This window comes from Pezoporus flaviventris, unplaced genomic scaffold (genome assembly GCF_033815535.1).
Source record: "Pezoporus flaviventris isolate CSIRO_AGI_PZ_B2104156 unplaced genomic scaffold, CSIRO_AGI_Pfla_v1 ptg000188l, whole genome shotgun sequence".
Lineage (NCBI taxonomy): Eukaryota > Metazoa > Chordata > Aves > Psittaciformes > Psittacidae > Pezoporus > Pezoporus flaviventris.
Window position 1 is genome coordinate 2,792,124 of NW_026892736.1, and position 24,083 is coordinate 2,816,206.

The 24,083-nt window shown below is 57.8% G+C and overlaps 2 protein-coding genes across 2 annotated transcripts in view; both read right to left on the reverse strand.

Annotated features, from left to right (window-relative positions):
- Positions 1-17,361, reverse strand: part of DYSF (dysferlin) — an 87,793-nt gene extending 70,432 nt beyond the window's left edge. The window contains 17 exon segments of the mRNA XM_061441091.1: positions 362-444; positions 554-597; positions 674-742; positions 1,504-1,607; positions 2,248-2,374; positions 2,558-2,673; positions 5,344-5,374; positions 5,469-5,519; positions 5,825-5,887; positions 6,140-6,268; positions 6,397-6,462; positions 6,465-6,590; positions 7,323-7,430; positions 8,043-8,145; positions 10,418-10,509; positions 11,335-11,390; positions 17,256-17,361. Of these exon segments, the coding sequence (XP_061297075.1) occupies positions 362-444; positions 554-597; positions 674-742; positions 1,504-1,607; positions 2,248-2,374; positions 2,558-2,673; positions 5,344-5,374; positions 5,469-5,519; positions 5,825-5,887; positions 6,140-6,268; positions 6,397-6,462; positions 6,465-6,590; positions 7,323-7,430; positions 8,043-8,145; positions 10,418-10,509; positions 11,335-11,390; positions 17,256-17,343 (1,456 nt within the window). The 5' untranslated portion in view covers positions 17,344-17,361.
- Positions 17,362-19,373: 2,012 nt separating this feature from the next.
- The window catches only part of ZNF638 (zinc finger protein 638), a 56,723-nt gene continuing 52,013 nt past the window's right edge, over positions 19,374-24,083 (reverse strand). The window contains exons 25-26 of the mRNA XM_061441067.1: positions 20,590-20,708; positions 19,374-19,471 (exon numbers count right to left, since the gene is read on the reverse strand). Coding sequence (XP_061297051.1) covers positions 19,424-19,471; positions 20,590-20,708 — 167 coding nt within the window. The 3' untranslated portion in view covers positions 19,374-19,423. The remainder of the gene's footprint in view (positions 19,472-20,589; positions 20,709-24,083) is intronic.

Below are 24,083 nucleotides of genomic sequence, written 5' to 3' on the forward strand. Positions count from 1 at the left end.
ACCCAGTTGTGATTCTGTGATCTCTGGCACTGGTGACTCCAGCACCTGTCACAACCCCACAGGGGAGCGCAGCCACATTCACACCTCAAAGCAAAGAGGAAGCAAAACCCCCCCACACCGTGGTCCTGCACCCCCCCCCCTCCCAGCACCACTGGCAGGACCTGAACATCTTCAGAACCACAAACCAGGAGGGGCCAGGTCCATGCAGAAAACACAGCAGCAACCCCCAGCACCCCAGCACCACTAAGAGGGCAGGGACCATCGCGTTGGGATGTCCTCCAAGCCAACACCGCCAGCCACGAGCATGCAGTGCTCCTCCATGGCCATGCATCCAAACCCCATCCTTCTGCCGCCCCCTTACCCTCCAGCTCCCCTCCTGGGGCCGAGATCTTGGACATGCAGAGGTGGGCAGTGCCGATGACATCGTTGTGCGTCAGACGGTCCCTGCAACGCAACCGGTGATGCCATCGCACCGCGGACCAGGAGGGGCTGCCCGTGGGGGCTCCCATTGCCCATCCCGCTCCTCCAGCTCGGTTTTCCTATCCCCACTCACCAGTCGGTCACCCGGATCCTCATCTTCTCACACATGGAAGGGAACTGGGGGAAGAGGGAGAGGAGCAGTGAGCGGTGGTGGGGCCGGGTGGGTAGGGACCATCGGGACACCCGCGCTCACCATTGCCGGTAGTGTCAGGCACTGGTTCCACTGCGGGTTGGCGTTCTTCTCCAGGATCCTCGAGTAGAGCTGGGGGTGGAGATGGGGATGGGAGGTCAGTGCTGCTCATGGATGTGTGCGTGCCAGGAGCTGCAATGTCCCCAGTGCCCCAAACCCCCGGCTCCATTCAATGGGGGGCCTCAGGGGGCTCTGCATCGCGTGGGGAAACCCCGCTGTGCAGCCACAGAGGATGCTGTGGGCTGCTCAAGGAACTTCCCCACCTTGGGACCACCGGAACCCACACCCTTCCCACTGTGGTTGCTCAGGGCAATGTCCCAAGGCTCTGTCCATCCCCGGGCACTGTCACCAGGGGAAGATCTTTGGGCAGAGGAGACTTTCAGCCTTCAGTGAGGTTCAAAAGACAAGCGGTGGCTCATGGACGTGTTGCTTAGTGAAGGTCACAGCAGCAAAGGAGTGGGATGGGGCTCTACAAAGCCACCAGAGCCACCTCCACACCCTGGCTGGTCATGGGGGGACATTTGGTGGCACGGGGCCAGCCCTTCACTCACTTCAGACAGCACCAAGCAGCAGCAGAACCCTCTGCTGCTGCTCTCTCCCCTTCCCAGCAGCTCAGCTCCTCCATCCCCATTCTTAATGCAGCAACACCTCTATGAGCCCAGTGAAGAAATGACTCCAACACAGCCCAGCACACCCTGTCCACCGCCACCGCTCGGCTCCAAGCATGCCACAGACATGGGGACATCAGCAAAGCAAATGACCCAAACTTCCCCATGCCGAGACCAAGTTTCCCTATGGAAATCTGCCATCCCAGCCCCGCTCCAGCCTCTCACCGTCTTGCCTGCAAAGCTGACTTCCACAAAGGGATCCACCAGGTTCTTCTTGTTGCTCTCGAAGCCAAAGATCTGCCTGACGTTGTCCATGACAGCATCATCCACTGGGGGGGAAGGAGATGCTGAAAGCTGATGGGAGCGCACGGGATCCCCATGGCCCCGGCTTTCTGGGCAGGGTGTCCCACCAGGGACTGTGCTGCTCCATTGAGCCAGGCGGGCAAAACCAGCGTGCACCAGTAAAAGGGAGGGCTCTGGGGAGACCTTAGGGCAGTTCCAGTGCCTAAAAGGGCTGCAGGAAAGCTGGAGAGGGGCCTGGGACAAGGGCCTGTAGGGACAGGCCAAGGGGGATGGCTTGAACCTGCCACAGGGGAGATGGATGGGACACAAGGAAGGTGGGGGAACATTGGAAGGGGTTGAATGGAGAAGCTGTGGCTGCCCCATCCCTGGCAGTGCTCAAGGCCAGGTTGGACACAGGGGCTTGGAGCAAGCTGCTCCAGTGGAAGGGGTCCCTGCCTGTGGCAGGGGTTGGAGCTGGATGGGCTTGAAGGTCCCTTCAACCTAAACCATCTGGGATGCCATGAGTCATCCCCCAGTACGTTACAGACCGGTATCTACCAGGTCTTTGGACCAAGGCCATGGATAAGGTTTCCGTATCTGTGCCCTTATTCCTCTCCAGCACACTGCAACCCGCTGCAAGGAAAAGGGCCGGATCTGGGATGCTCCAGCCCGGGAGGATTCTCTTACTCTGGGGCAAATCCTCAGCTTTGAAGATCTTGAGGCAGAAGTGGGCCCCTCGCAGGGTGACCCCGGTGGGGCGCAGGAGGTTGCCCTCGATGTCCTCCTTGTCTTCAGAGACCTCCTTCTTCTCCAGCTGCGGGGCAAGAGGAAAACGCAACCAAGCTTCCCAGATGTCCCAAAATGAGGGGCAACGGCCAACAACCAGCGCCACAACGGAGGGAGACCAAAGCTGGGAACAGCCCGGGGTTGGACGGAGCAGGACGGTGGAATTCCACGGCTGGAATCACCTCCATCGCTGTGGGTGCCCAACACTCACCGGAGCTTCATCTCCAGGCCCCAGCACGAAGAGGCTGACCTTCAGGTAGCCCTTGGCCCCCGCGGAGAAGTCCTCTGGGTCAGAGAGCAGCAGCCACTTCCTGAGGAAAGCGTGTTCTAGGGGAGGAAAGAGCCTGGGATCCATGGGCTGCCCCTCAGACAGACAGGGACACGGCTTCAAGGGCGCTCTTGGGTACGGGGTTGTGATAAATGCTGCTTCCCTTTAGATAGGATGGATTAGAATAGGGCTGGAAATGGAGAGGGAATGAGAAGGGGGAAAGAGAAGGGGAAAAGAGAAGGGGAAAGAGAAGGGGAAAAGAGAAGGGGAAAAGAGAAGGGGAAAGAGAAGGGGAAAGAGAAGGGGAAAAGAGAAGGGGAAAGAGAAGGGGGAAAGAGAAGGGGAAAGAGAAGGGGAAAGAGAAGGGGAAAGAGAAGGGGAAAGAGAAGGGGAAAAGAGAAGGGGAAAGAGAAGGGGAAAAGAGAAGGGGGAAAGAGAAGGGGGAAAGAGAAGGGGGAAAGAGAAGGGGAAAGAGAAGGGGAAAAGAGAAGGGGGAAAGAGAAGGGGGAAAGAGAAGGGGGAAAGAGAAGGGGAAAGAGAAGGGGGAAAGAGAAGGGGAAAGAGAAGGGGAAAGAGAAGGGGAAAGAGAAGGGGGAAAGAGAAGGGGGAAAGAGAAGGGGAAAGAGAAGGGGAAAGAGAAGGGGGAAAAGAGAAGGGGGAAAGAGAAGGGGAAAGAGAAGGGGAAAGAAAAGGGGAAAGAGAAGGGGAAAAGAGAAGGGGAAAAGAGAAGGGGAAAGAGAAGGGGGAAAAGAGAAGGGGGAAAGAGAAGGGGAAAGAGAAGGGGGAAAGAGAAGGGGAAAGAGAAGGGGGAAAGAGAAGGGGAAAGAGAAGGGAAAGAGAAGGGGAAAAGAGAAGGGGAAAAGAGAAGGGGAAAGAGAAGGGGAAAAGAGAAGGGGAAAAGAGAAGGGAAAGAGAAGGGGAAAGAGAAGGGGAAAAGAGAAGGGGAAAGAGAAGGGGAAAGAGAAGGGGAAAGAGAAGGGGAAAAGAGAAGGGAAAAGAGAAGGGGAAAGAGAAGGGGAAAAGAGAAGGGGAAAGAGAAGGGGAAAGAGAAGGGGAAAAGAGAAGGGGAAAGAGAAGGGGAAGAGAAGAGGAAGAGAAGGGGAAAGAGAAGGGAAAGAGAAGGGGAAAGAGAAGGGGAAAAGAGAAAGGGGGAAAGAGAAGGGGGAAAGAGAAGGGAAAGAAAAGGGGAAAGAGAAGGGGAAAAGAGAAGGGGAAAGAGAAGGGGAAGAGAAGGGAAAGAGGAAGGGGAAAGAGAAGGGGAAAGAGATGGGGAAAGAGAAGAGGGAAAGAGAAGGGGAAGAGATGGGGAAAAGAGAAGGGGAAAGAGAAGGGGAAAGAGAAGGGAAAGAGAAGGGGAAAAGAGAAGGGGAAAGAGAAGGGAAGAGAAGGGAAAGAGAAGGGGAAAGAGAAGGGGAAAGAGAAGGGAAAGAGAAGGGGAAAGAGAAGGGGAAAGAAGGGGAAGAGAAGGGGGAAAAGAAGAACAGAAATAGAAGGGGAAAGAGAAGGGGGGGAAGAGAAGGGGGAAAAGAGAAGGGGGAAGAGCAGGGGGAGGGGGACAGCAAAGGGGGAACAAGAAGGGAAAGAGAAGGGAAAGAGAAGAGGAGAAGGGGAGAAGAGAGAGAGAAAGAGAGGTGAAAGAGAAGAGGGAAAGAGAAGGGGAAATAGAAAGGGGAAAGAAAAGGGGGGAAAGAGAAGGGGGGAAAGGGGGAAAGAGAAGGGGGAAAGGGGGGAAAGGGAAGGGGGAAAAGAGAAGGGGAAAAGAGAAAGGGGAAGAGAAGGAGGAAAGAGAAGGGGGAAGGAGAAGGGGGAAAAGAAAAAGGGGGAAAAGAAAGGGGAAAGAGAAGGGGGAAAGAGAGGGGGAAGAGAAGGGAGAAATAGAAGGGGAAAGAGAAGAGGGAAAGAGAAGGAGGGAAAAGGGGGGAAAGAGAAGGGGGGAAGGAGAAGGGGGAAAGAGAGGGGGAAGGAGAAGGGGGAAAGAGAAGGGGGAAGGAGAAGGGGGAAAGAGAAGGGGAAAGAGACAGGCGGGGGAAAGAGAAGGGGGAAAGAGAGGGGGAAAGAGAGGGGGAAGGAGAAGGGGGAAAGAGAAGGGGAAAGAGAAGGGGAAAGAGAAGGGGAAAGGGAAAGAGAAGGGGAAAGAGAAGAGGGAAATAGAAGGGGAAAGAGAAGGGGGAAATAGAAAGGGGAAAGAAAAGGGGGGAAAGAGAAAGGGTGAAAGAGAAAGGGGGAAAGAGAAGGGGGAGAAAAAGACTTCAATTGGAAGGGACTTCCAATGATCATCCAGTCCAACTGCCTGACCTCTTTGGGGCTGACCAAAAGCTCAAGCAATTTACCAAGGGATCTGCCTTACACTTCTTAACTCTTTACAGCCAAAATCACCACATTCTCTGCAGTGCTTAGGGCAGGAAGATCTTTATCAGCATCATTTGACCTTCTCTGACATAAATTGATAGATAAAAGAGAAGATAATGACCCAGATTCGAGACAAAATGCAACGAGCTGGGCTGTGCTGATTGAGCTTTCTATCAGCCAGATGGCGGCACGATGACTTGAAAGTCTCAGTGGTGCTCATCTTGGGAAAGGGAGGAGAAATGGGTGGTGATGGTGGACACAAGGACACATCCGGGTTCAGGTATGGGAGAGCTTTGGGGTGTGTGTGCATCGCGCTGATGTTTACACCCCAAAAGAGGGTTCCTAAAGCAGGAGGTGACCCTGGCCTGGATCTGACTCACTTGGCTCGGAGTAAACGGTCTCGATGTCCATCTGTGCAACAGAGCAGAGAAGAAACGTCAGTGTCCGGCCATGGGTCAGTGTGGAACAGGCAGGAACAGGGGCACAGGACACAGCACGGCCTTACCCGGAACTCCCCAATCACCGAATCCGTCCGGAACGACCGAGAGTCCACAACCTGCAGGTGAAAATGGGGAGAAAGAGTGAATCCAGCCCAAATCCAGCAGGATGGAGCACCCGCCGCGTGCCCAGGGGGGAATAGGGTGTGATTCCCTGGGTGCTGCAGGGAAAGGGACAGGGTGATGGCTCCAGGTTGGACACAGGGCTTGGAGCAAGCTGCTCCAGTGGAAGGGGTCCCTGCCCGTGGCAGGGGTTGGAGCTGGAGGAGCTTTGAGGTCCCTTCCAACCCAACCCATTCCATGGTTCCATGGTTCTATTACCCCAGCCTCACGCAGAGCAGGAGCAAGGAGTGCTGGAGCTCACCGTGATGAAGATGGGAGCATCAAACAGCTCGGATGGTGACTCGAAGACATTGAAGAAGAAGGTCTGCAGGAAGCAAGGGTGAGGGGTGCAAGTGAAGGTCTGCCCCAGCCTCTCCCATGCCCCCAGCTCCGTAGGCTCCTTCCTTCCCATTAGGTGAGACCCAAGCCCCATGAAAAGCAACATCCTTCCAATGGGGCTGTGCAATCCCCATGGCCACATCCCAGCCTCTGACTTGCCCAGGATTTCCAGCACTCAGGACCCCGACCCACGACATTCCCAGCCCTTTCTGGTGCTCGGAGCAGGGTCCCCCCTCACCTCATCAAAGAAGGGCTGTTTCCTTTGCGGGATCCGCGTCCTCTTGGTCTGCCCCACGGCCGTCACCTTCACCACGGGCCTGATGTTGACCCCCGGAGCTGCCGGCCCCTCGATGACCCTCACCCTGATCTGGGATGAGAGGGAGAACAGGGCAGAGGGTGACGGGGTTGGTGCTAGCACGGGATGGGCACCTCTGAGGTGATGAACCCCACATTGGATGTGCTGGGGGTCCAGAGGAGCAGCTCATGCCCACCAACCTGGAAGTCCTGCGGCTTGTTGGACAGAGGCTTTTTGGGTGAGCTCCTCCTCCTCTTCACCCCTGGACATGGTGCACTGGGGGCTTGTGGGGCAGGGAGGGGGGCTCAGAGCCAGGTGGCCCCGAGGATGAGGAGGGCTCCATCTCATCCCCTGTAGCTCCTTGATCCTCTGTCTCCTCCTCTCCCGGCCGTGTCTGGATGGGGTAAGGAAGGAGATAAGAGAACGGGATTGATGGAGATGAGCATCCCAGCCTGGCTCAGCACCAGTGCAGCAGGAGGGCCAGGGCAGGGATTGTGCCCCTGCACTGGGTGCTGGGGAGGCTGCATCTCAAATCCTGTGCTCAGCTCTGAGCCCCTCACTACAAGAGAGACCTTGAGGGGCTGGAGAGGGGCCAGAGAAGGGAATGGAGCTGGTGCAGGGCCTGGAGCACAGGGGTGATGGGGAAGGGCTGAGGGACCTGGGGGGTTCAGTGTGGAGAAGAGAAGGCTCAGGGAGGACCTGATGGCTCCCTACAAGTGCCTGAGAGGAGGATGGAGCCAGGAGGGGCTGGGCTCTGCTCCCAAGGAACAAGGGATGGGACAAGAGGAACCGGCCTCAAGCTGCCCCAGGGCAGGTTTAGATGGAGCTGAGGAAACAATTCCTGCCCCAGAGGGTGCTCAGGCATTGGAACAGGCTGCCCAGGGCAGGGCTGCAGGCACCGGCCCTGCAAGTGTTCACACCCCCGTGGAGACGAGGCCTCAGTGCCATGGGGCAGTGGTGGCTTTGGCAGTGCTGGGAAGGGTTGGACTGGGTGAGCTTTAAGGGCTGTCCCAGCCTGGCTGGTTCTAAGCTGGGAGCACAGGGTGAGGGGTCCCAAGGGGAAGGACGTGATCCATGGGGCACATCCTGCCCCCGGCAGCACAGAAGGGTTCTGGTTACCAGGGACAGAGTCGGGCTCAGCAGCAGCCGGTGCTGGCTCGGGGGGAGCCGGAGGAGGAAACAGGGGGGGAGCTCCTGGAGGGGGGATGTAGGAGACCTGCAGGAGGAGGAAAGCCTGGAAGAAAGGAAACAGCGTTAAAGGGTGTCAGGAACACTCTGGGATCCAACTGGGACGTGCAATGGGCAGGGCACCGCTCACACTGGGCTCTAACTGGGATGTGCAATGGGCAGGGTGCTGCTGACACTGGCTCTAACTGGGATGTGCAATGGGCAGGGTGCTGCTCACACTGGGCTCTAACTGGGATGTGCAATGGGCAGGGCACCGCTCACACTGGGCTCTAACTGGGACGTGCAATGGGCAGGGCACCGCTCACACTGGCTCTAACTGGGACGTGCAATGGGCAGGGCACCGCTCACACTGGGCTCTAACTGGGATGTGCACTGGGCAGGGCACCGCTCACACTGGGCTCTAACTGGGGTGTGCAATGGGCAGGGTGCTGCTCACACTGGCTCTAACTGGGATGTGCAATGGGCAGGGTGCTGCTCACACTGGGCTCTAACTAGGACGTGCAATGGGCAGGGTGCTGCTCACACTGGCTCTAACTGGGATGTGCAATGGGCAGGGTGCTGCTCACACTGGGCTCTAACTAGGACGTGCAATGGGCAGGGCACCGCTCACACTGGCTCTAACTGGGACGTGCACTGGGAACGCCGCTGCTGCACTCACCCCTGTTGCCTGTTTCTTGGTGTCCATGAGGGGCAGGTTGTAGGATGCGGCCAGGCTGGGCCTGAGCACATCCCGCAGCGGCACCCGGGCTTCCCCCAGGAACCTGCGTGAGGAGCAGGAGGGGCTGAGCCGGGGCTGAGCAACAAACCCAGCCCCAGGGCCCCATCCACAGGCTGGGGACACCCCCAGCACCCCCCATGGGCATGGGGTGAGACCCAGCCCCGGTGGGACAACCCCGACCAGCATCCCCGGGGCTTTATCCCTTCCTCCTCAAGGGGATGCACGTAAAGGTCCACGCTGAGGGACCAGCGGCCCCAGAGCCAGGTGCTGATGGAGACAACCAAGACGCAAGGGGTTGGGTAGCACTGGAGGTGGGAAGAGCAGCTCCATGTCCATGTGCCACCATCCAGGAGGACTTCACACCATGGATTCTCCCCTGTGGAATTTCAGCATCACAGCCTCCGGATAAACCCTTCCTGCCCCAGCCAGCAGCAGTGGTTGCCCCATGGACCAGGTCCAGTGCTGCTGCCCGAGCCTGGAAAGCCCTCAGGCTGCTTAGTGCTGCCCTAACAGCAGGATGGGATCATGGAGCAGATCCCCCTGGAAGACACGGTGAACACAGGGAATGCAGGGAGGTGACAGAGACCCAACGTGCCTTTGGGAGAGAAACAGCACTGATTTCACATACCAGGGCTGGGGCTCAGCTCCTAAGGGAACGTAACAAAGGATTTGAGATACCACGACCTAGACATGCTCTGCTTAAAGGAGCATCACCTCTGGGTGAGGGACACGCTCTGTGGTTACAAAGGATGCTCTCTTTGGACAGGCTATGACACTGAGCGGGTGCAGGATGGTCCTGGAGTTAACCAGGGAGCTGGGGCCCTCTATGATGGATCGACTGCAGCAGTGGGAAGGGGAGAGGCAGAGATGCTCTCCACCTGGGGTCTTCAACAGCATTTCTGACTCGGAATGGAAGAGGAAGGGGGGTGATGGATGGGCTCTGGGATAAGGAATTGGCTGCGTGGTCCAAAGAGCTTGAGCCAGAGAAGGCTCCTGAAGGGGAGACCTGAGAGCAGCTCCAGTGCCTGAAGGGGCTGCAGGAAAGCTGGAGAGGGGCTTGGGACAAGGGATGTAGGGACAGGCCAAGGGGAATGGCTTGAACCTGCCCGAGGGGAGACTGAGATGGGATCCTAAGGTCCCTTCAACCCAAACCATTCCATGATTCCCAATGGCAGCAGCAGCCAGACAGGGCATTAACCGCCAGCCACGGCTCATTCCCCACTTTGGGTGGGCTGGGATCTTCTCCCAAGGGAAGGAGAAGCCAAACTGCCCCATCCTTGTGCCAGCGACGGGACAAGGCCCGGTCCCTGTGGGTCACAGTGGGGCAGCTCCTCCCCACGGAGCCCTCAGACCTCCCGCACTGGGATCCGGTCCCTTTTCCCCATCCTCTCCTCTCTATTTATAGAGCCTCCCGACGCCACCGAGCTGGAATCAACCCAAATTCCATCGCCTTTGGCTTCCAGCCCAGGAGCGAACCCAGCGCCAGCTCCAGGCATGGCAATGGGATCCTTCACACCGGAGCAGGACAGCGAATCCCACCCTCCTCCGGCTTCCTGCCATTCCCTCCCTGTGGAAGCAGCCATCCCGGTCCAAGGAGCACGGCACGGAACAGGGGATGCTGCGCGTGGTCCCGGGGCATCACCATCAGCTCCCGGGCTCCTTCCCGGCACTGGGAATGAGCCTGGAGCCGCCTCACCCCTCCCGTGGCGGCACAGGACACAAGGGTCCTTGTGCTCCTGCCCTCCTGCCCCCTGTTCCCTGGCCATGGAGCCTGGGAATGCAGCTCCAGCCTGGCTGGGAAGGAACACAGGGAAACCGGGAAGAGGCTGAGCCCTCCTTGTGTGGCTCTGAGGATGATGGAAGGGTTTGGGTTAAAGGGAGCTTAAATCCCATCCAGCTCCAAGCCCTGCCACGGGCAGGGACCCCTTCCACTGGAGCAGCTTGCTCCAAGCCCCTGTGTCCAACCTGGCCTTGAGCACTGCCAGGGATGGGGCAGCCACAGCTTCAACCCCTTCCCGTGTCCCACCGCCCTCAGAGGGGAGAACTTCCTTGTATCCCATCCACCTCTTCCCTCTTCCACTTGGAAGCCCAAACTCCTCATCCCATCCCTACATCCCTTGTCCCCAGCCCCTCTCCAGCTTTCCTGCAGCCCCTTCAGGCACTGGAGCTGCTCTCAGGTCTCCCCTTCAGGAGCCTTCTCTTGTCCAGGCTGCCCCAGCCCAGCTCTCTCAGCCTGGCTCAGAGCAGAGCTGCTCCAGCCCTCGCAGCATCCCCATGGCCTCTTGCTCACACCCCACACTTGACGCTGCTCCCACCTGTTTCTCCCCACGGTCTCATGGTCTTTCACAACGATGGTGAGCTCAGCACCGGGGTCCAGGGGAGCTCCCTTCAGGTCCCACTCGAAGCCCTGGAAGGAAGGAAGGAGGAAAGAGCCACAGTGAGCGCCCAGGCAGAGCCGTGATGCTCACATCAAGCAGCTCCGGTACCACAGGGGGGGCTCTTGGAGGTGAGGAGCCCCAAACCCACGTCTCCAGTGCTAAACCACCAGCACAGGGTGCCCAGAGAAGCTGTGGCTGCCCCATCCCTGGCAGTGCTCAAGGCCAGGTTGGACACAGGGCTTGGAGCAAGCTGCTCCAGTGGAAGGGGTTGGGGGTTGGAGCTGGAGGAGCTTTAAGGTCCCTTCCACCCAACCCACGCCATGGCTCCACCACAGGGATTAAAGGTGAAGGAGCTGCCAGGCACCATTTGGGCACCAAAACGGTGCCCGTTTGCTCCTCAAACCCCCTTTTCCTCCAGTTCTGCCCCAGGGAAGCAGAGGTCAGGGCTGGGAGGAAGAAGGTGCCGGAACAACCCCCCCTTCCCCGCGCTCGGTGATGGGTAAAACACTTGTTTTCCATGGAGCCGAGCTGTGTTTAAACAGCTTCTCCCAACGGGTGTGCTCAGCCCTGATAACATCTTGATGGAAGGGGAAGGGGCGGGAGCAAAGGGCTGGAGCTGGCTCCATCCCATCCATGGCTGCTGCTGGAGCTGCCCATAACGGGATCAGCCTCAGACCCTCCGCGGGTCCAGCCCTCGGGCATCACCTTGGGCTTGGGGCACCTCGCTGGGCGCGCACCACGGTCCACAGCATCCCCCGGGATCGGGCTGCTCCCTATGGGAATGGGAAAGGGATGGGAATAGGACGGGGACCGGGATGGGGATGGGATGGGGATGGGGATGGGGACACACTCACCTCGTTCCATACGGGGTTCACATTGTTCTTGATGACCTTAGTCCTCTTCTTGACGCCTGCAGGGAACAGCACACATGGCTCAGACCCCAAAGCTGAGCTCCGTCCCCCATGGGAAGGGCTTGGGAGCCTCCAGTGGCATCCCCAGCTCCAGGAGCAGGATCAGGCCCTGCTCCTCACACATAGGATGGGTCATGGTGTGCACAGACGGGCCCCAGGACCCTGCTGGAAACCCCCAGACAAGGCACCTCAATGGGTCAGGCCTCAGTTTCCCCATGAGCAGGGCACAGAAGAGGCCCCCAAAGGCTCTGGGGTGGGTTTTCAGGGTGGGAGGTGCAATGGGGGACCCGGACATCCCCCTCCCTCCACCCAAACCTCAGTACAGCCCCAAAGGGGACCCAGAGCCCCTGTGATCATCAGTTGGGTGCTTCAACATGGGGCTGGCCAATGGACACCCCAATGGATGCAGATGGGGATGCAGGGACAGGGATGCAGGGACGGGGATGCAGGGACGGGGATGGAGGGATGGGGATGGAGGGATTGGGATGCAGGGATGGAGATGCAGGGACGGGGATGCAGGGATGGGGATGCAGGGAGAGGGATGCAGGGATGGGGATGCAGGGACGGGGATGCAGAGATGGGGATGCAGGGATGGGGATGCAAGGATGGGGATGCAGGGACGGGGATGCAAGGATGGGGATGCAGGGACGGGGATGCAGGGAGGGGGATGCAGGGAGGGGGATGCAGGGAGGAGGATGCAGGGAGGGGGATGCAGGGAGGGGGATGCAGGGAGGGGGATGAAGGGAGGGGGATGCAAGGATGGGGATGCAGGGAGGGGGATGCAGGGAGGGGGATGCAGGGACGGGGATGCAGGGACGGGGATGCAGGGAGGGGGATGCAGCCTCATCCCTGGTTGCAGCCCAAAGCCAAAGCTCTGCAGCGCTGGGAGGACCCCAGGACCCCCTCACAGCAGCAGCCCGAAGCCACGACCCTCAGGTCACACCGAGCTCTGGCCATGAGCCCGCCGGGGCCACGTCACGGGAGGGACCGGGGGGAAGAGGAAGAGGAAGAGGTGAACAATAGCAGTGACTCAGAGCCCAGGGCCAGCGGAGCCCAGCCGGGCCATGGCGGGATGCAGGAGACAGGGAGACGGATACAGGGAGAGGAGATGGGGACACGAGATGAGATAGAGAGATGATTGATATGATACGATATGATATATGATATGATGATATGATATGATATGATATGATATGATATGATATATGATATGATGGGGTGTGATATCATAACTAGGGATCATAGGATCCCAGATTGGTTTAGGTTGGAAAGAACCTTAAAGCTCCTCCAGCTCCAGCCCCTGCCACAGGCAGGGACCCCTTCCACTGGAGCAGCTTGCTCCAAGCCCCTGTGTCCAACCTGGCCTTGAACACTGCCAGGGATGGGGCAGGGAGATGAGATGATAGAGAGATACAGAGGACACAGAGAGACACCATCAAGAAGAGCTATGATCAATTGACATGCTGGATACAGAGAGATGGATAGAGAGGGATAGGGAAGGGGATATACGGGTGCCCCAGGGTGTGGATATGGCACCCGGGGTGACAGGAGCCCAAGCTGCCCGCTCACAGCATCCTCCTCTCTCTGTTCGCTTCAGCATCACTAAACCCCTTTCCCCATTCCAGTTTTAAGGAATCTGCCAAACCTCCCAAGCTGAAGCAGCAGGAGCAGGGCTGGAGCTGGCCGGAGGCAGAGCTGCCATTGCCTGGGTACAGCACCCCTGACAGTGGTACTGAGCCCGAGGGCAGCAACCCCCGGGCCAGGGTGTGCTCCCTGCTTGTGGCTCATCGCCATGGGATGCAGAGCCATGGAATTTGGGTGATGAGAGCTGCTTTCTGCCTTGGCTGAGGATGGAGGGATGGAGGGAGGGAGGGAGGGATGGAGGGAGGGAGGGAGGGAGGGAGGGAGGGATGGAGGGATGGAGGGATGGAGGGAGGGATGGATGGAGGGATGGATGGAGGGATGGAGGGAGGGAGGGAGGGAGGGAGGGAGGGATGGAGGGAGGGATGGATGGAGGGATGGATGGAGGGATGGATAGAGGGATGGATAGAGGGATGGAGGGATGGAGGGATGGATAGAGGGATGGATGGAGGGATGGATGGAGGGATGGATAGAGGGATGGATGGAGGGATGGATGGAGGGATGGAGGGATGGAGGGATGGATAGAGGGATGGAGGGATGGAGGGATGGATAGAGGGATGGATGGAGGGATGGATGGAGGGATGGAGGGATGGAGGGATGGAGGGATGGAGGGATGGATAGAGGGATGGAGGGAGGGATGGAGGCAGCCACCCTGGGCAAGCACGCAGCACCACAGCAGGATGGACCCACAAGAGATCCCAGCACTACAGCAGCACCATTCCCACAGCTCGCAGCACAGGAAAAGCCCAGTCAGGAGCCACTCATCCCTTTCCTTCCCTTCCTTTTATCCCTTGGGCTAAAAATGGCCATTTCCCACCACCAGGAAAACACTGCCCCATCCCTGGCAGTGTTCAAGGCCAGGTTGGACACAGGGGCTTGGAGCAAGCTGCTCCAGTGGAAGGGGTCCCTACCCGTGGCAGGGGTTGGAGCTGGAGGAGCTTTAAGATCCCTTCCAACCCAACCCATTCCATGATCCTATGAAAGGATTTTGTATGGATTTACGATAAGGATGGAGCTTAGCAAAGCCTGGATTCTGTGGGGTGTCCGGCCAGGACGTATGTCCTGGCCGGACACCCCACAGAATCCAGGCTTTGCTGGTTAGGGGAGCAGGCAAACCCCCTTCCAAAGCCCTATTCCTGCCCATTCCACCCCAAATCTGGGCTCTCCTCACCTCGGAATGTCAAGCTGGCCACGGGATCGCTTTGCTTGTCCCCCTTCTCCAAGTTGGGGAGATGGGTGGCACGTTGGAGCAAGCAACGCAGCATGGCTGGGCGATGGGAGCTAGGGCGAAGGGGAGGCTAAAGAGGGCAGGATGTGGTCCCCATTGACACCTCCCCATATCCCGGTCCATCCCACATCCCCCCCCTTCTCTGCTTCCCAAGGAGGAAGGAGGAGCCGATGGGGAAGCGGCAGGAAGCGCCTCGATGCGGCTGCTGTTAGGGATGCAAGGTTGGGATGCTGGAAGTCCTGGGAAGGGGGTGAAGGATCGGGATCAGGGATGCTGGGAGGTGTCGGGATGGTGAATTAAAGCAGTGGGATACAGGGATGCTGGGAGATGCCGGGGTGGGCAATAAAGCAGGTAGGACTCACAGGGATGCTGTGAGCTCTGGGGATGCCCTAACAGCGGGATCCAGGGATGCTGTGAGCTCTGGGGATGCCCTAACAGTGGGATCCAGGGATGCTGTGAGCTCTGGGGATGCCCTAAATGTGGGATCCAGGGATGCTGCGAGCACCAGGGATGAGAAACTAATGGGGACCCATTAGGGTCACATTAGGGATGGGATTGGGACCCAGGAATGCTGTAAAGCTCAAGGATGTCCCAGCACCTGGAGTGGGAATGCTGTGAGCCCCAGGGATGGGAAACTAAATCATCCAGACCTAGGGATGCTGTGAGCTCTGGGGATGCCCTAACAGTGGGATCCAGGGATGCTGTGAGCCCCAGGGACGGGAAGCTAAGTCATTGGGACCCAGGAATGCTGTAAAGCTCAAGGATGTTCCAACACTGGGATCTGGGGATGCTGTGAGCCCCAGGGATGGGAAACTAAATCACCCAGACCTAGGGATGCTGTGAGCTCTGGGGATGCCCAGGCACCAGGATCCAGGGATGCTTCAAGTCCCAGAATGATAAACTAAATCACTGGGACTCAGGGATGCTGTGAGCTCTGGGAATGCCCAAGAACCAGGATGCCGGGATGGTGCCAGCCCCAGGGATGGGAAATTAAATCACTTGGACCTGGGGATGCTGTGAGCTCTGGGGATTTGCAAACACTGGGATCCAGGGATGCTGCAAGCCCCACAGATAAGAAATAAAACCACTGGGACCTATGAATGCTACAAAGGATGTCCCAGCATCAGGATGTGGGAATGCTGCAAGCCCCAGGGGTGGTAAATTAAATCATTTGGATCTGGGGATGCTGCGAGCACTGAGGATGCCCAAACACTGGGATTCAGGGATGCTGCAAGCTCCAGGGATGGGAAATTCAATCATCAGGACCAAGGGATGCTGCAAACCTCCAGGATGCCCAAGAACCAGGATCCGGAGCGTCTGTGAACCCCAGGGATGCTCTAAGCTTGGGGACAGTGAATGTATCACCTGGATCTGGGGATGCTCAGGCACCAGGATCCAGGGATGCTGCAAGCACCAGGGATGGGAAATTAAGTCATCAGGATGGTAAATTAAGTGGTAAATTAAGTCATCAGGATGGTAAATTAAGCCATCAGAGGGATGCTGTGAACCCCCAGGGACGCCCAAGCACCAGGATCCAGGGATGCTGCAAGCCTCCAGGATGATAAATTAAATCATCAGGACAAAGGGATGCCGCAGGCTCTGAGGATGCCCCAAGCACCTGGATCTGGAGATACTCAAGCCCTAGGGATGGGAAATTAAATCACATGGACCTGGGGATGCTGCAAGCTCTGGGGATGCCCAAACACTGGGATCCTGGGATGCTGCGAGCACCAGGGATGGGAAATTAAATCATCAGGACCCAGGGATGCTGTGAAGTCCAAGGATGCCCAAGAGCCGGAACCTGGGGATGCTGCAAGCCCCAAGGGTACCAAAAGACCGGGATCCAGGGGTGCTCTAAATAGAGCCCTGGGATGCTGCAGGCTCCAAGGCTGCCCAAGCCCCAGCACCATAAATAACTCACTGGGATTTGGGGGTGCTGCAGGCCCTGGGAATGATGACTAAATCACTGGGATGCAGGAATGCTGTGAACCTTGAGGATGCCCCAGCACCAGGATCTGGGGGTGCTGCAGGCCCTGGGAATGATGACTATATCACTGGGATGCAGGAATGCTGTGAACCTCGAGGATGCCCCAGCACCGGGATCTGGGGGTGCTGCAAGCCTCAGGGATGATAAATTAAATCATCAGGATGCAGGGATGATGCAAACCCTGAGGATCAGAGGGGTCAAACCCTGGGGTGCTCCAGCACCAGGATCCAGGGATCAAGCTCTGGTATGGTAAATACATCACCCGGATCTGGGAATGCTCCAGGGACGGTGAATCAGCAGGAACAGGGGTGCTGCGACTTTGGGATGCCCGAGCACAGGGCCCAGGGATGCAGCAACCCCCAGGGATGGAAATCACCCGGAATCAGGGATGCTGCAGGCCCCAGGGGTGCAGGACCACGAGCACCGGGGATGCTGTGAGCTGGGGGTGACACCCCCCCCCGAGATGGGACCCCCAGACCCGGGGATGCTGCACCAATGGGGACACAACAGCACTGGGGGGGGGGGGCGTGAGCACCCACCAGCACCCACCCAGACCTCAGGTTGGCCTCACTGTGAACCCTCCATGGGGTCAGGAGCAGTCTGGGGGATACCGGGGGGGGGGGCACACACACGTTGGTACCAGGGGGGTCCCCATTGCCCATCACCACCATACGGGGGACACTGAAGGGGGGGATCCGGACCCCAACACGCTCCCCCTCAATGGGGAGGGGGGGGTGTTACAGGGACAGGGGTGGCAGCGTCTCGCCCCCCCCAGCACGGAGCAGGGCCACCGCTCAGCTATGCCCGTGTGCACGCTGCCTATGTGCCTATGTCCGTACGTGCCCCCCCCGCCCCGGTGAGGCCGGAACCGGTACCGGGGAACAACGGGACCCACGGAGCTGGAACTACACGGACACCCCCCCCCCGCGCTGTACCCTCTATGGCACCCCCAGAACTGAACCCCCCCCCCCCCGCTTCCCCCCTATGGACCCCCCCCGGTGCTCTCACCCCCGAGCGCGGCGGAGCAATACGCGTCGCTGATGTCCGCGTCCGCCGTGCGGACGTTCTCGGCCTGGAGGATGAAGACCCGGAGCATCGCCCCGGCCCGGCCGCCACCGCCCCACGGACCCCCCCACAACCCCCGGCCCGGCCCCGCCTCCCTTAAAGGGGAACGGCCCCGGGGCGGTGCGGAGCTGGAGGCTTCCCCCCAAATACAGCCGCGGGGGTGAATGCGTGGCCCCCTATGGGGAGGGGGGGACCGGTCCGCGCCCCAGCCCCGCTGCACCCCGAGATGCGCTTTGCCGCAGGCAGAAAGGTGCAGGGAGCCCCGGGTCAGCCCCAGCCCATCACCGTGCAGCCGGGGCTGCGCTGGGGGGGGGACGCTGCTGTAGGGTGGGATAACGGGGTTTTGGGGGGGGGGAGCTATGTGCACAACGTGGGGCCACCCCCCAAGCGCCCCAACGCGGGGTCCAGCCCCACGTCCTCCCCCGGCCTCAGTGTCATTCCCACCCCCCCTCTCCGGGATGGGGCATCTCCCGTTTCGGCCGCACGGTGACAGCTGGGAATGAGGGACACGGCCCCGGCTATTCCTGGGATGTTATTTTTATCCCTGGGTTTCCCAGCAATCAGCTCCTTCCATGACCCCGGCCAGGACCCACCACCCCACGGTCCCCATCCCGTTCCTTTCACCCCCTTTGGCTTTATCCAAACCCACCTCATAGAGTGATGGAGCTCCAGGAAACCTGGAGCAGGGGCTTGGGACAAGGGATGCAGGGACAGGCCCAGGGGAATGGCTTTAACCTGCCCGAGGGGAGACTGAGATGAGCTCTTAGGCAGAAGCTCTTCCCTGGGAGGGTGCCCAGAGCAGCTGTGGCTGCCCCATCCCTGCAATGGAGCCAGGTTGGATGCACCAAGATCCAGCTAGGAGCTGCTGCTCCCAACTCTCTTCTACACGAATTGCCAGGAACCCAGCAGTAACCTGTAAGTGGAGGAGCAGTGATTCAGTGGTTAAATAAGGAACCCATTCCCCTGGGATGACAGTGCCACCTATCAGGGAAGAGGAAGCTGGCCCTGGCCTCCAGCCCGTTCTTCCCCTGAGTCATCCTCCCTGGCTTGCCAGGAATGCGCTGGCCCAAATCCCACCCTCCCAGGGCCTAAACGGGAGGCAAGAAACCCGGAGAGGGGATGATGCTTCAGCACAGGAAACACTGCCGGCTCCTGGGGGGAAACACTGCCCTCCATGGGAGATGATGCCAAGAAGTCCCTCGGATGCAGAGGAAGTTGCTTTAGGTACCCATCCATCACCTGATGGCTGCTGTGCAAGGGCAGATAGAGCTGGCTCGGAAGGCTCCAGAGAACCTGGCTTTGGGCTCCCCACACAGTTGGTGGCCAAGAGGTTACAGAGCTTCATCTGCTGACAGAGAACCCCAGAGTGGCTCATCCAGCCCCCTTGGTTCATCACTGCCCTTGGCCTGTCCCTACATCCCTTGTCGCCAGCCCCTCTCCAGCTTTCCTGCAGCCCCTTCAGGCACTGGAGCTGCTCTCAGCTCTCCCCTTCAGGAGCCTTCTCTTGTCCAGGCTGCCCCAGCCCAGCTCTCCCAGCCTGGCTCAGAGCAGAGCTGCTCCATCCCCTGCAGCAGCCCCACGACTGCTCCACGTCCCTCTTGTGCTGCTGCCCCAGAGCTGGATCAGGGCTGCAGGGGGCTCCCCCCAGAGCACAGCAGAGGGGCAGGATCCCCTCCCTGAGCTGCTGCTCACGCTCTGGGGGTGCAGGCCAGGACCCCAAGCCCCAGTCAGTGCTCCGGAGCAGCAGATGCAGCACAAGGAATCCCTTGCACAGAGAGCTCCATGAAGCAGCACCACAGAGATCTCTCACCGGGTTCCTTCCTGCGCTGCGGCGTTAGCAGCAGACAACAAAGGACACCAGGTGCAGCCACGGTGTGAACTATACAGTAAGAACATTTAATTCAGGTTGCCACCGTGGAAGCCTCGCTCCAGGGGGTGAGCCGATGGCAAACACGAGCCACCAGCCACGCTCGTGGTTTAGCCTCTGCTGAGCTCAGATTTGTACAGGCTGAGGGCTGCTGAAAGGAAAATACAGATCAAACCAGAGCAAAATACACACAGTTCACTGGACCCTAAGGTTTGTTCACCAAAAGAGCTCCTCTTGCCTCTGATCACCTCCAGCTCCTCTGCTCCTGCCCAGGCTGCTTGGCCATGAATTTCTGTGGAGATAAGGGGGAAACAGTGAGAAGGAATCATGGTATTCCTCAGTGCACAAGGAGATCATCTCAGGAATGCATTGGCCAAAGGTCACCCTGCTTCTCACACTGGCAGTGCATGATCCACACCAAAACCTGCTGCAAAGGGTTGCTCCAGGCTGGAACACACGCACATAGGGGCAGCGAGTGGGGAAGGGGGGACATGGAGGTGATGGAGCGAGGCCATGGAGCTGCTGTGAGGGCTGGAGCAGCTCTGATCTGGAGCCAGGCTGAGAGAGCTGGGCTGGGGCAGCCTGGAGAAGAGAAGGCTCCTGAAGGGGAGACCTGAGAGCAGCTCCAGTGCCTGAAGGGGCTGCAGGAAAGCTGGAGAGGGGCTTGGGACAAGGGATGTAGGGACAGGCCAAGGGCAGTGAGGAACCAAGGGAGCTGAAGGGGAGACCTTATCACATGGGTCAGTGTTTAAAGGGTGGCTACGGAGAAGATGGAGACTCCCTTTGGGCAAGGAATCCCATGGGAAAGCGAGGGGTGATGGGCACAAGTTACTGCTGGGGAGATTCCAACTGGACACAAGAGGAAAACCTTTCACACTGGGAACAGCCAGAGACTGGAATGATCTCCGCAGGGAATGGTGACTCCCCAGCGTTGGACACTTAAGACTGGGCTGCACAGGGTGCTGGGCCATCCATCATGTTGGCCAAGAAAGGTTGGACCAGATGATCCTTCAGGTCATTTCCACTGGGATTCATGGATTTTGGGATGCAAAGAGGTTGGGATGCAGGAGCCTGGGAGGGGGCTGCCCAGAGAGCTTGGTTCTGCCTAATGTGGTGCTTGGCAACAGAACCTGGGCTAGAGGAGGAGCAGCAGCGTGGGTTTGACTTCCAAGGCCTTGGCTTTTGAGCCTGGCTGAGCATCCCCCTGCTGTGGGAGGAGGTCGGTGCTTGTCCTTGCCTTGCTCATGGGTTGTGATTTAACAGTGCCTGCAGCTGGGTTTCAAGCTAAAAACCCCAGAAGTCTTAACAGGAGCTTCCTTTGCCGTTAGGATGTTACAGCCCTGGTTAAAACAAAGGTGGTCAGAAGCAGATTCCTCGCCTCCCACTGTGCCCCAGCAGCCCCAGCTTTACCTCCAGGTTCTGCCTGTGAAGTGGGGTCTTGCAGTGGTTTTTCACAGAGGTTTCTTTCGCGTAGAACAAGGAGCAGATCTGACAGAAGAAGCCAGCCTTGGGCACCAGGTAATCCAGATCTGAGGAGAGAGCACACAGCAGTCACAGATCACAGCTCCAGAGCACCCAACAGTCAGAGATCACAGCTCCAGAACATCCAACAGTCACAGATCACAGCTCCAGAACATCCAACAGTCACAGATCACAGCTCCAGAGCATCCAACAGTCACAGATCACAGCTCCAGAGCATCCAACAGTCACAGATCACAGCTCCAGAGCACCCAACAGTCACAGATCACAGCTCCAGAGCATCCCAGTCACAGATCACAGCTCCAGAGCATCCCAGTCACAGATCACAGCTCCAGAGCACCCCAGTCACAGATCACAGCTCCAGAACATCCAACAGTCACAGATCACAGCTCCAGAACATCCAACAGTCACAGATCACAGCTCCAGAACATCCAACAGTCACAGATCACAGCTCCAGAGCATCCAACAGTCACAGATCACAGCTCCAGAACATCCAACAGTCACAGATCACAGCTCCAGAACATCCAACAGTCACAGATCACAGCTCCAGAGCATCCCAGTCACAGATCACAGCTCCAGAGCATCCCAGTCACAGATCACAGCTCCAGAGCATCCAACAGTCACAGATCACAGCTCCAGAGCATCCCAGTCACAGATCACAGCTCCAGAGCACCCAACAGTCACAGATCACAGCTCCAGAGCATCCCAGTCACAAATCACAGCTCCAGAGCACCCCAGTCACAGATCACAGCTCCAGAGCATCCCAGTCACAGATCACAGCTCCAGAGCATCCCAGTCACAGATCACAGCTCCAGAGCATCCCAGTCACAGATCACAGCTCCAGAGCACCCCAGTCACAGATCACAGCTCCAGAGCATCCCAGTCACAGATCACAGCTCCAGAGCATCCCAGTCACAGATCACAGCTCCAGAACATCCAACAGTCACAGATCACAGCTCCAGAACATCCAACAGTCACAGATCACAGCTCCAGAGCATCCAACAGTCACAGATCACAGCTCCAGAACATCCAACAGTCACAGATCACAGCTCCAGAGCATCCAACAGTCACAGATCACAGCTCCAGAGCATCCCAGTCACAGATCACAGCTCCAGAGCACCCAACAGTCACAGATCACAGCTCCAGAGCATCCCAGTCACAGATCACAGCTCCAGAGCATCCCAGTCACAGATCACAGCTCCAGAGCACCCCAGTCACAGATCACAGCTCCAGAGCACCCCAGTCACAGATCACAGCTCCAGAGCACCCAACAGTCACAGATCACAGCTCCAGAGCATCCCAGTCACAGATCACAGCTCCAGAGCATCCCAGTCACAGATCACAGCTCCAGAGCACCCCAGTCACAGATCACAGCTCCAGAGCATCCCAGTCACAGATCACAGCTCCAGAGCACCCCAGTCACAGATCACAGCTCCAGAGCATCCAACAGTCACAGATCACAGCTCCAGAACATCCAACAGTCACAGATCACAGCTCCAGAACATCCAACAGTCACAGATCACAGCTCCAGAACATCCAACAGTCACAGATCACAGCTCCAGAACATCCAACAGTCACAGATCACAGCTCCAGAGCATCCAACAGTCACAGATCACAGCTCCAGAACATCCAACAGTCACAGATCACAGCTCCAGAGCATCCAACAGTCACAGATCACAGCTCCAGAGCATCCCAGTCACAGATCACAGCTCCAGAGCACCCAACAGTCACAGATCACAGCTCCAGAGCATCCCAGTCACAGATCACAGCTCCAGAGCACCCCAGTCACAGATCACAGCTCCAGAGCACCCCAGTCACAGATCACAGCTCCAGAGCATCCCAGTCACAGATCACAGCTCCAGAGCACCCAACAGTCACAAATCAGAGCTCCAGAGCATCCCAGTCACAGATCACAGCTCCAGAGCACCCAACAGTCACAAATCAGAGCTCCAGAACATCCCAGTCACAGATCACAGCTCCAGAGCATCCCAGCTACACACCACAGCTTTACAAATGACTCAAAATCACATCACATGGAGCCAAATCTGTGCAATTTGATCTCACTGGAATCCATTCAGTTCTAGTTTCAGTATTCAAAAAGTGAGGTTTCTAATCCGAGCTGCTCCCCTGCCCTGGATCAGTGAGCAGAGGAGGGGAGGGAACTGATGGGAACAGAGGATCTGACCCTCCTGGATCTGAGGCTCTCTGCAACCCCCTCAGCACCTTCTGACCTTAAAAGCATTGCCCATGGACAGGGGGATGAGAACCCTCAGCAGGCTGCTGAGGACACGGAGCTGTGCGGTGTGACCCACACGCTGGAGGGAAGGGATGGGATCCAGAGGGACCTGGACACGCTGGAGAGGTGGAACCTCATGGAGTTCAACAAGGCCAAGGGCAAGGTCCTGTCCCTGGGCTGGGGCAATTCCAGCACAAACACAGGCTGGGGAAGAGTGAATGGAGCAGCCTGAGGAGACCTTAGAGCAGCTCCAATGCCTAAAGGGGCTCCAGGAAAGCTGGAGAGGGGCCTGGGACAAGGGCCTGTAGGGGCAGGCCAAGGGGAATGGCTTGAACCTGCCACAGGGGAGATGGATGGGACACAAGGAAGGTGGGGGAACATTGGAAGGGGCTGAATGGAGAAGCTGTGGCTGCCCCATCCCTGGCAGTGCTCAAGGCCAGGTTGGACACAGGTGCTTGGAGCAAGCTGCTCCAGTGGAAGGGGTCCCTGCCCGTGGCAGGGGTTGGAGCTGGAGGAGCTTTAAGGTCCCTTCAACCCAAACCATTCCATGATTCCATGCTTCTATGGAACACAACTCATTTGCTGTGTTGAACCCCTGTCCTGCCGGGTGTTACACAAGCTTTGTGGAATGTGACTGTTACACAAGGCACTGAGCAAGAATCCACGTTTTCCTCAAAACCTCTGTTACAGTTCCAGTGTTATCAGTAGCTTTATGGGAAGGTAATTTTAGAGGAAGATTTGGGGGAAAAAACATATATATACACATAGAACCTTCTAAACCAGTGTTAGCAGTTCCCTCTCCATACTGAAGCTGGTAATACAGCACTGACAGGGTTAGAAGAGTGGGAATTATGCAGCATTGTGAAGTATTATAAATAAGATATATTTATATACATAAATATATAAGCGATATATATTTATAGAGAGAAATTATCAATGTGTATTCATTAGGAATGAATTAATCTGTATTTGGAAACTATAGGGGGGAAAAGACCTTTTCACTTTGCTGCTGCTATTAAGCCAACAGCAGAGACTGGAGTTGAACCGGATGAGCTTCCAAGTCCCTTCCAACACAAACCAGTCTGGGGTTCTGTGAAACACCCATCTGTAGGAGCCAAGGTGAAAACACAGATTATGGGCCACGACCTTGGAACTCAATGTGGCAATGGGGCAAGGGAGGTGTTTCCAA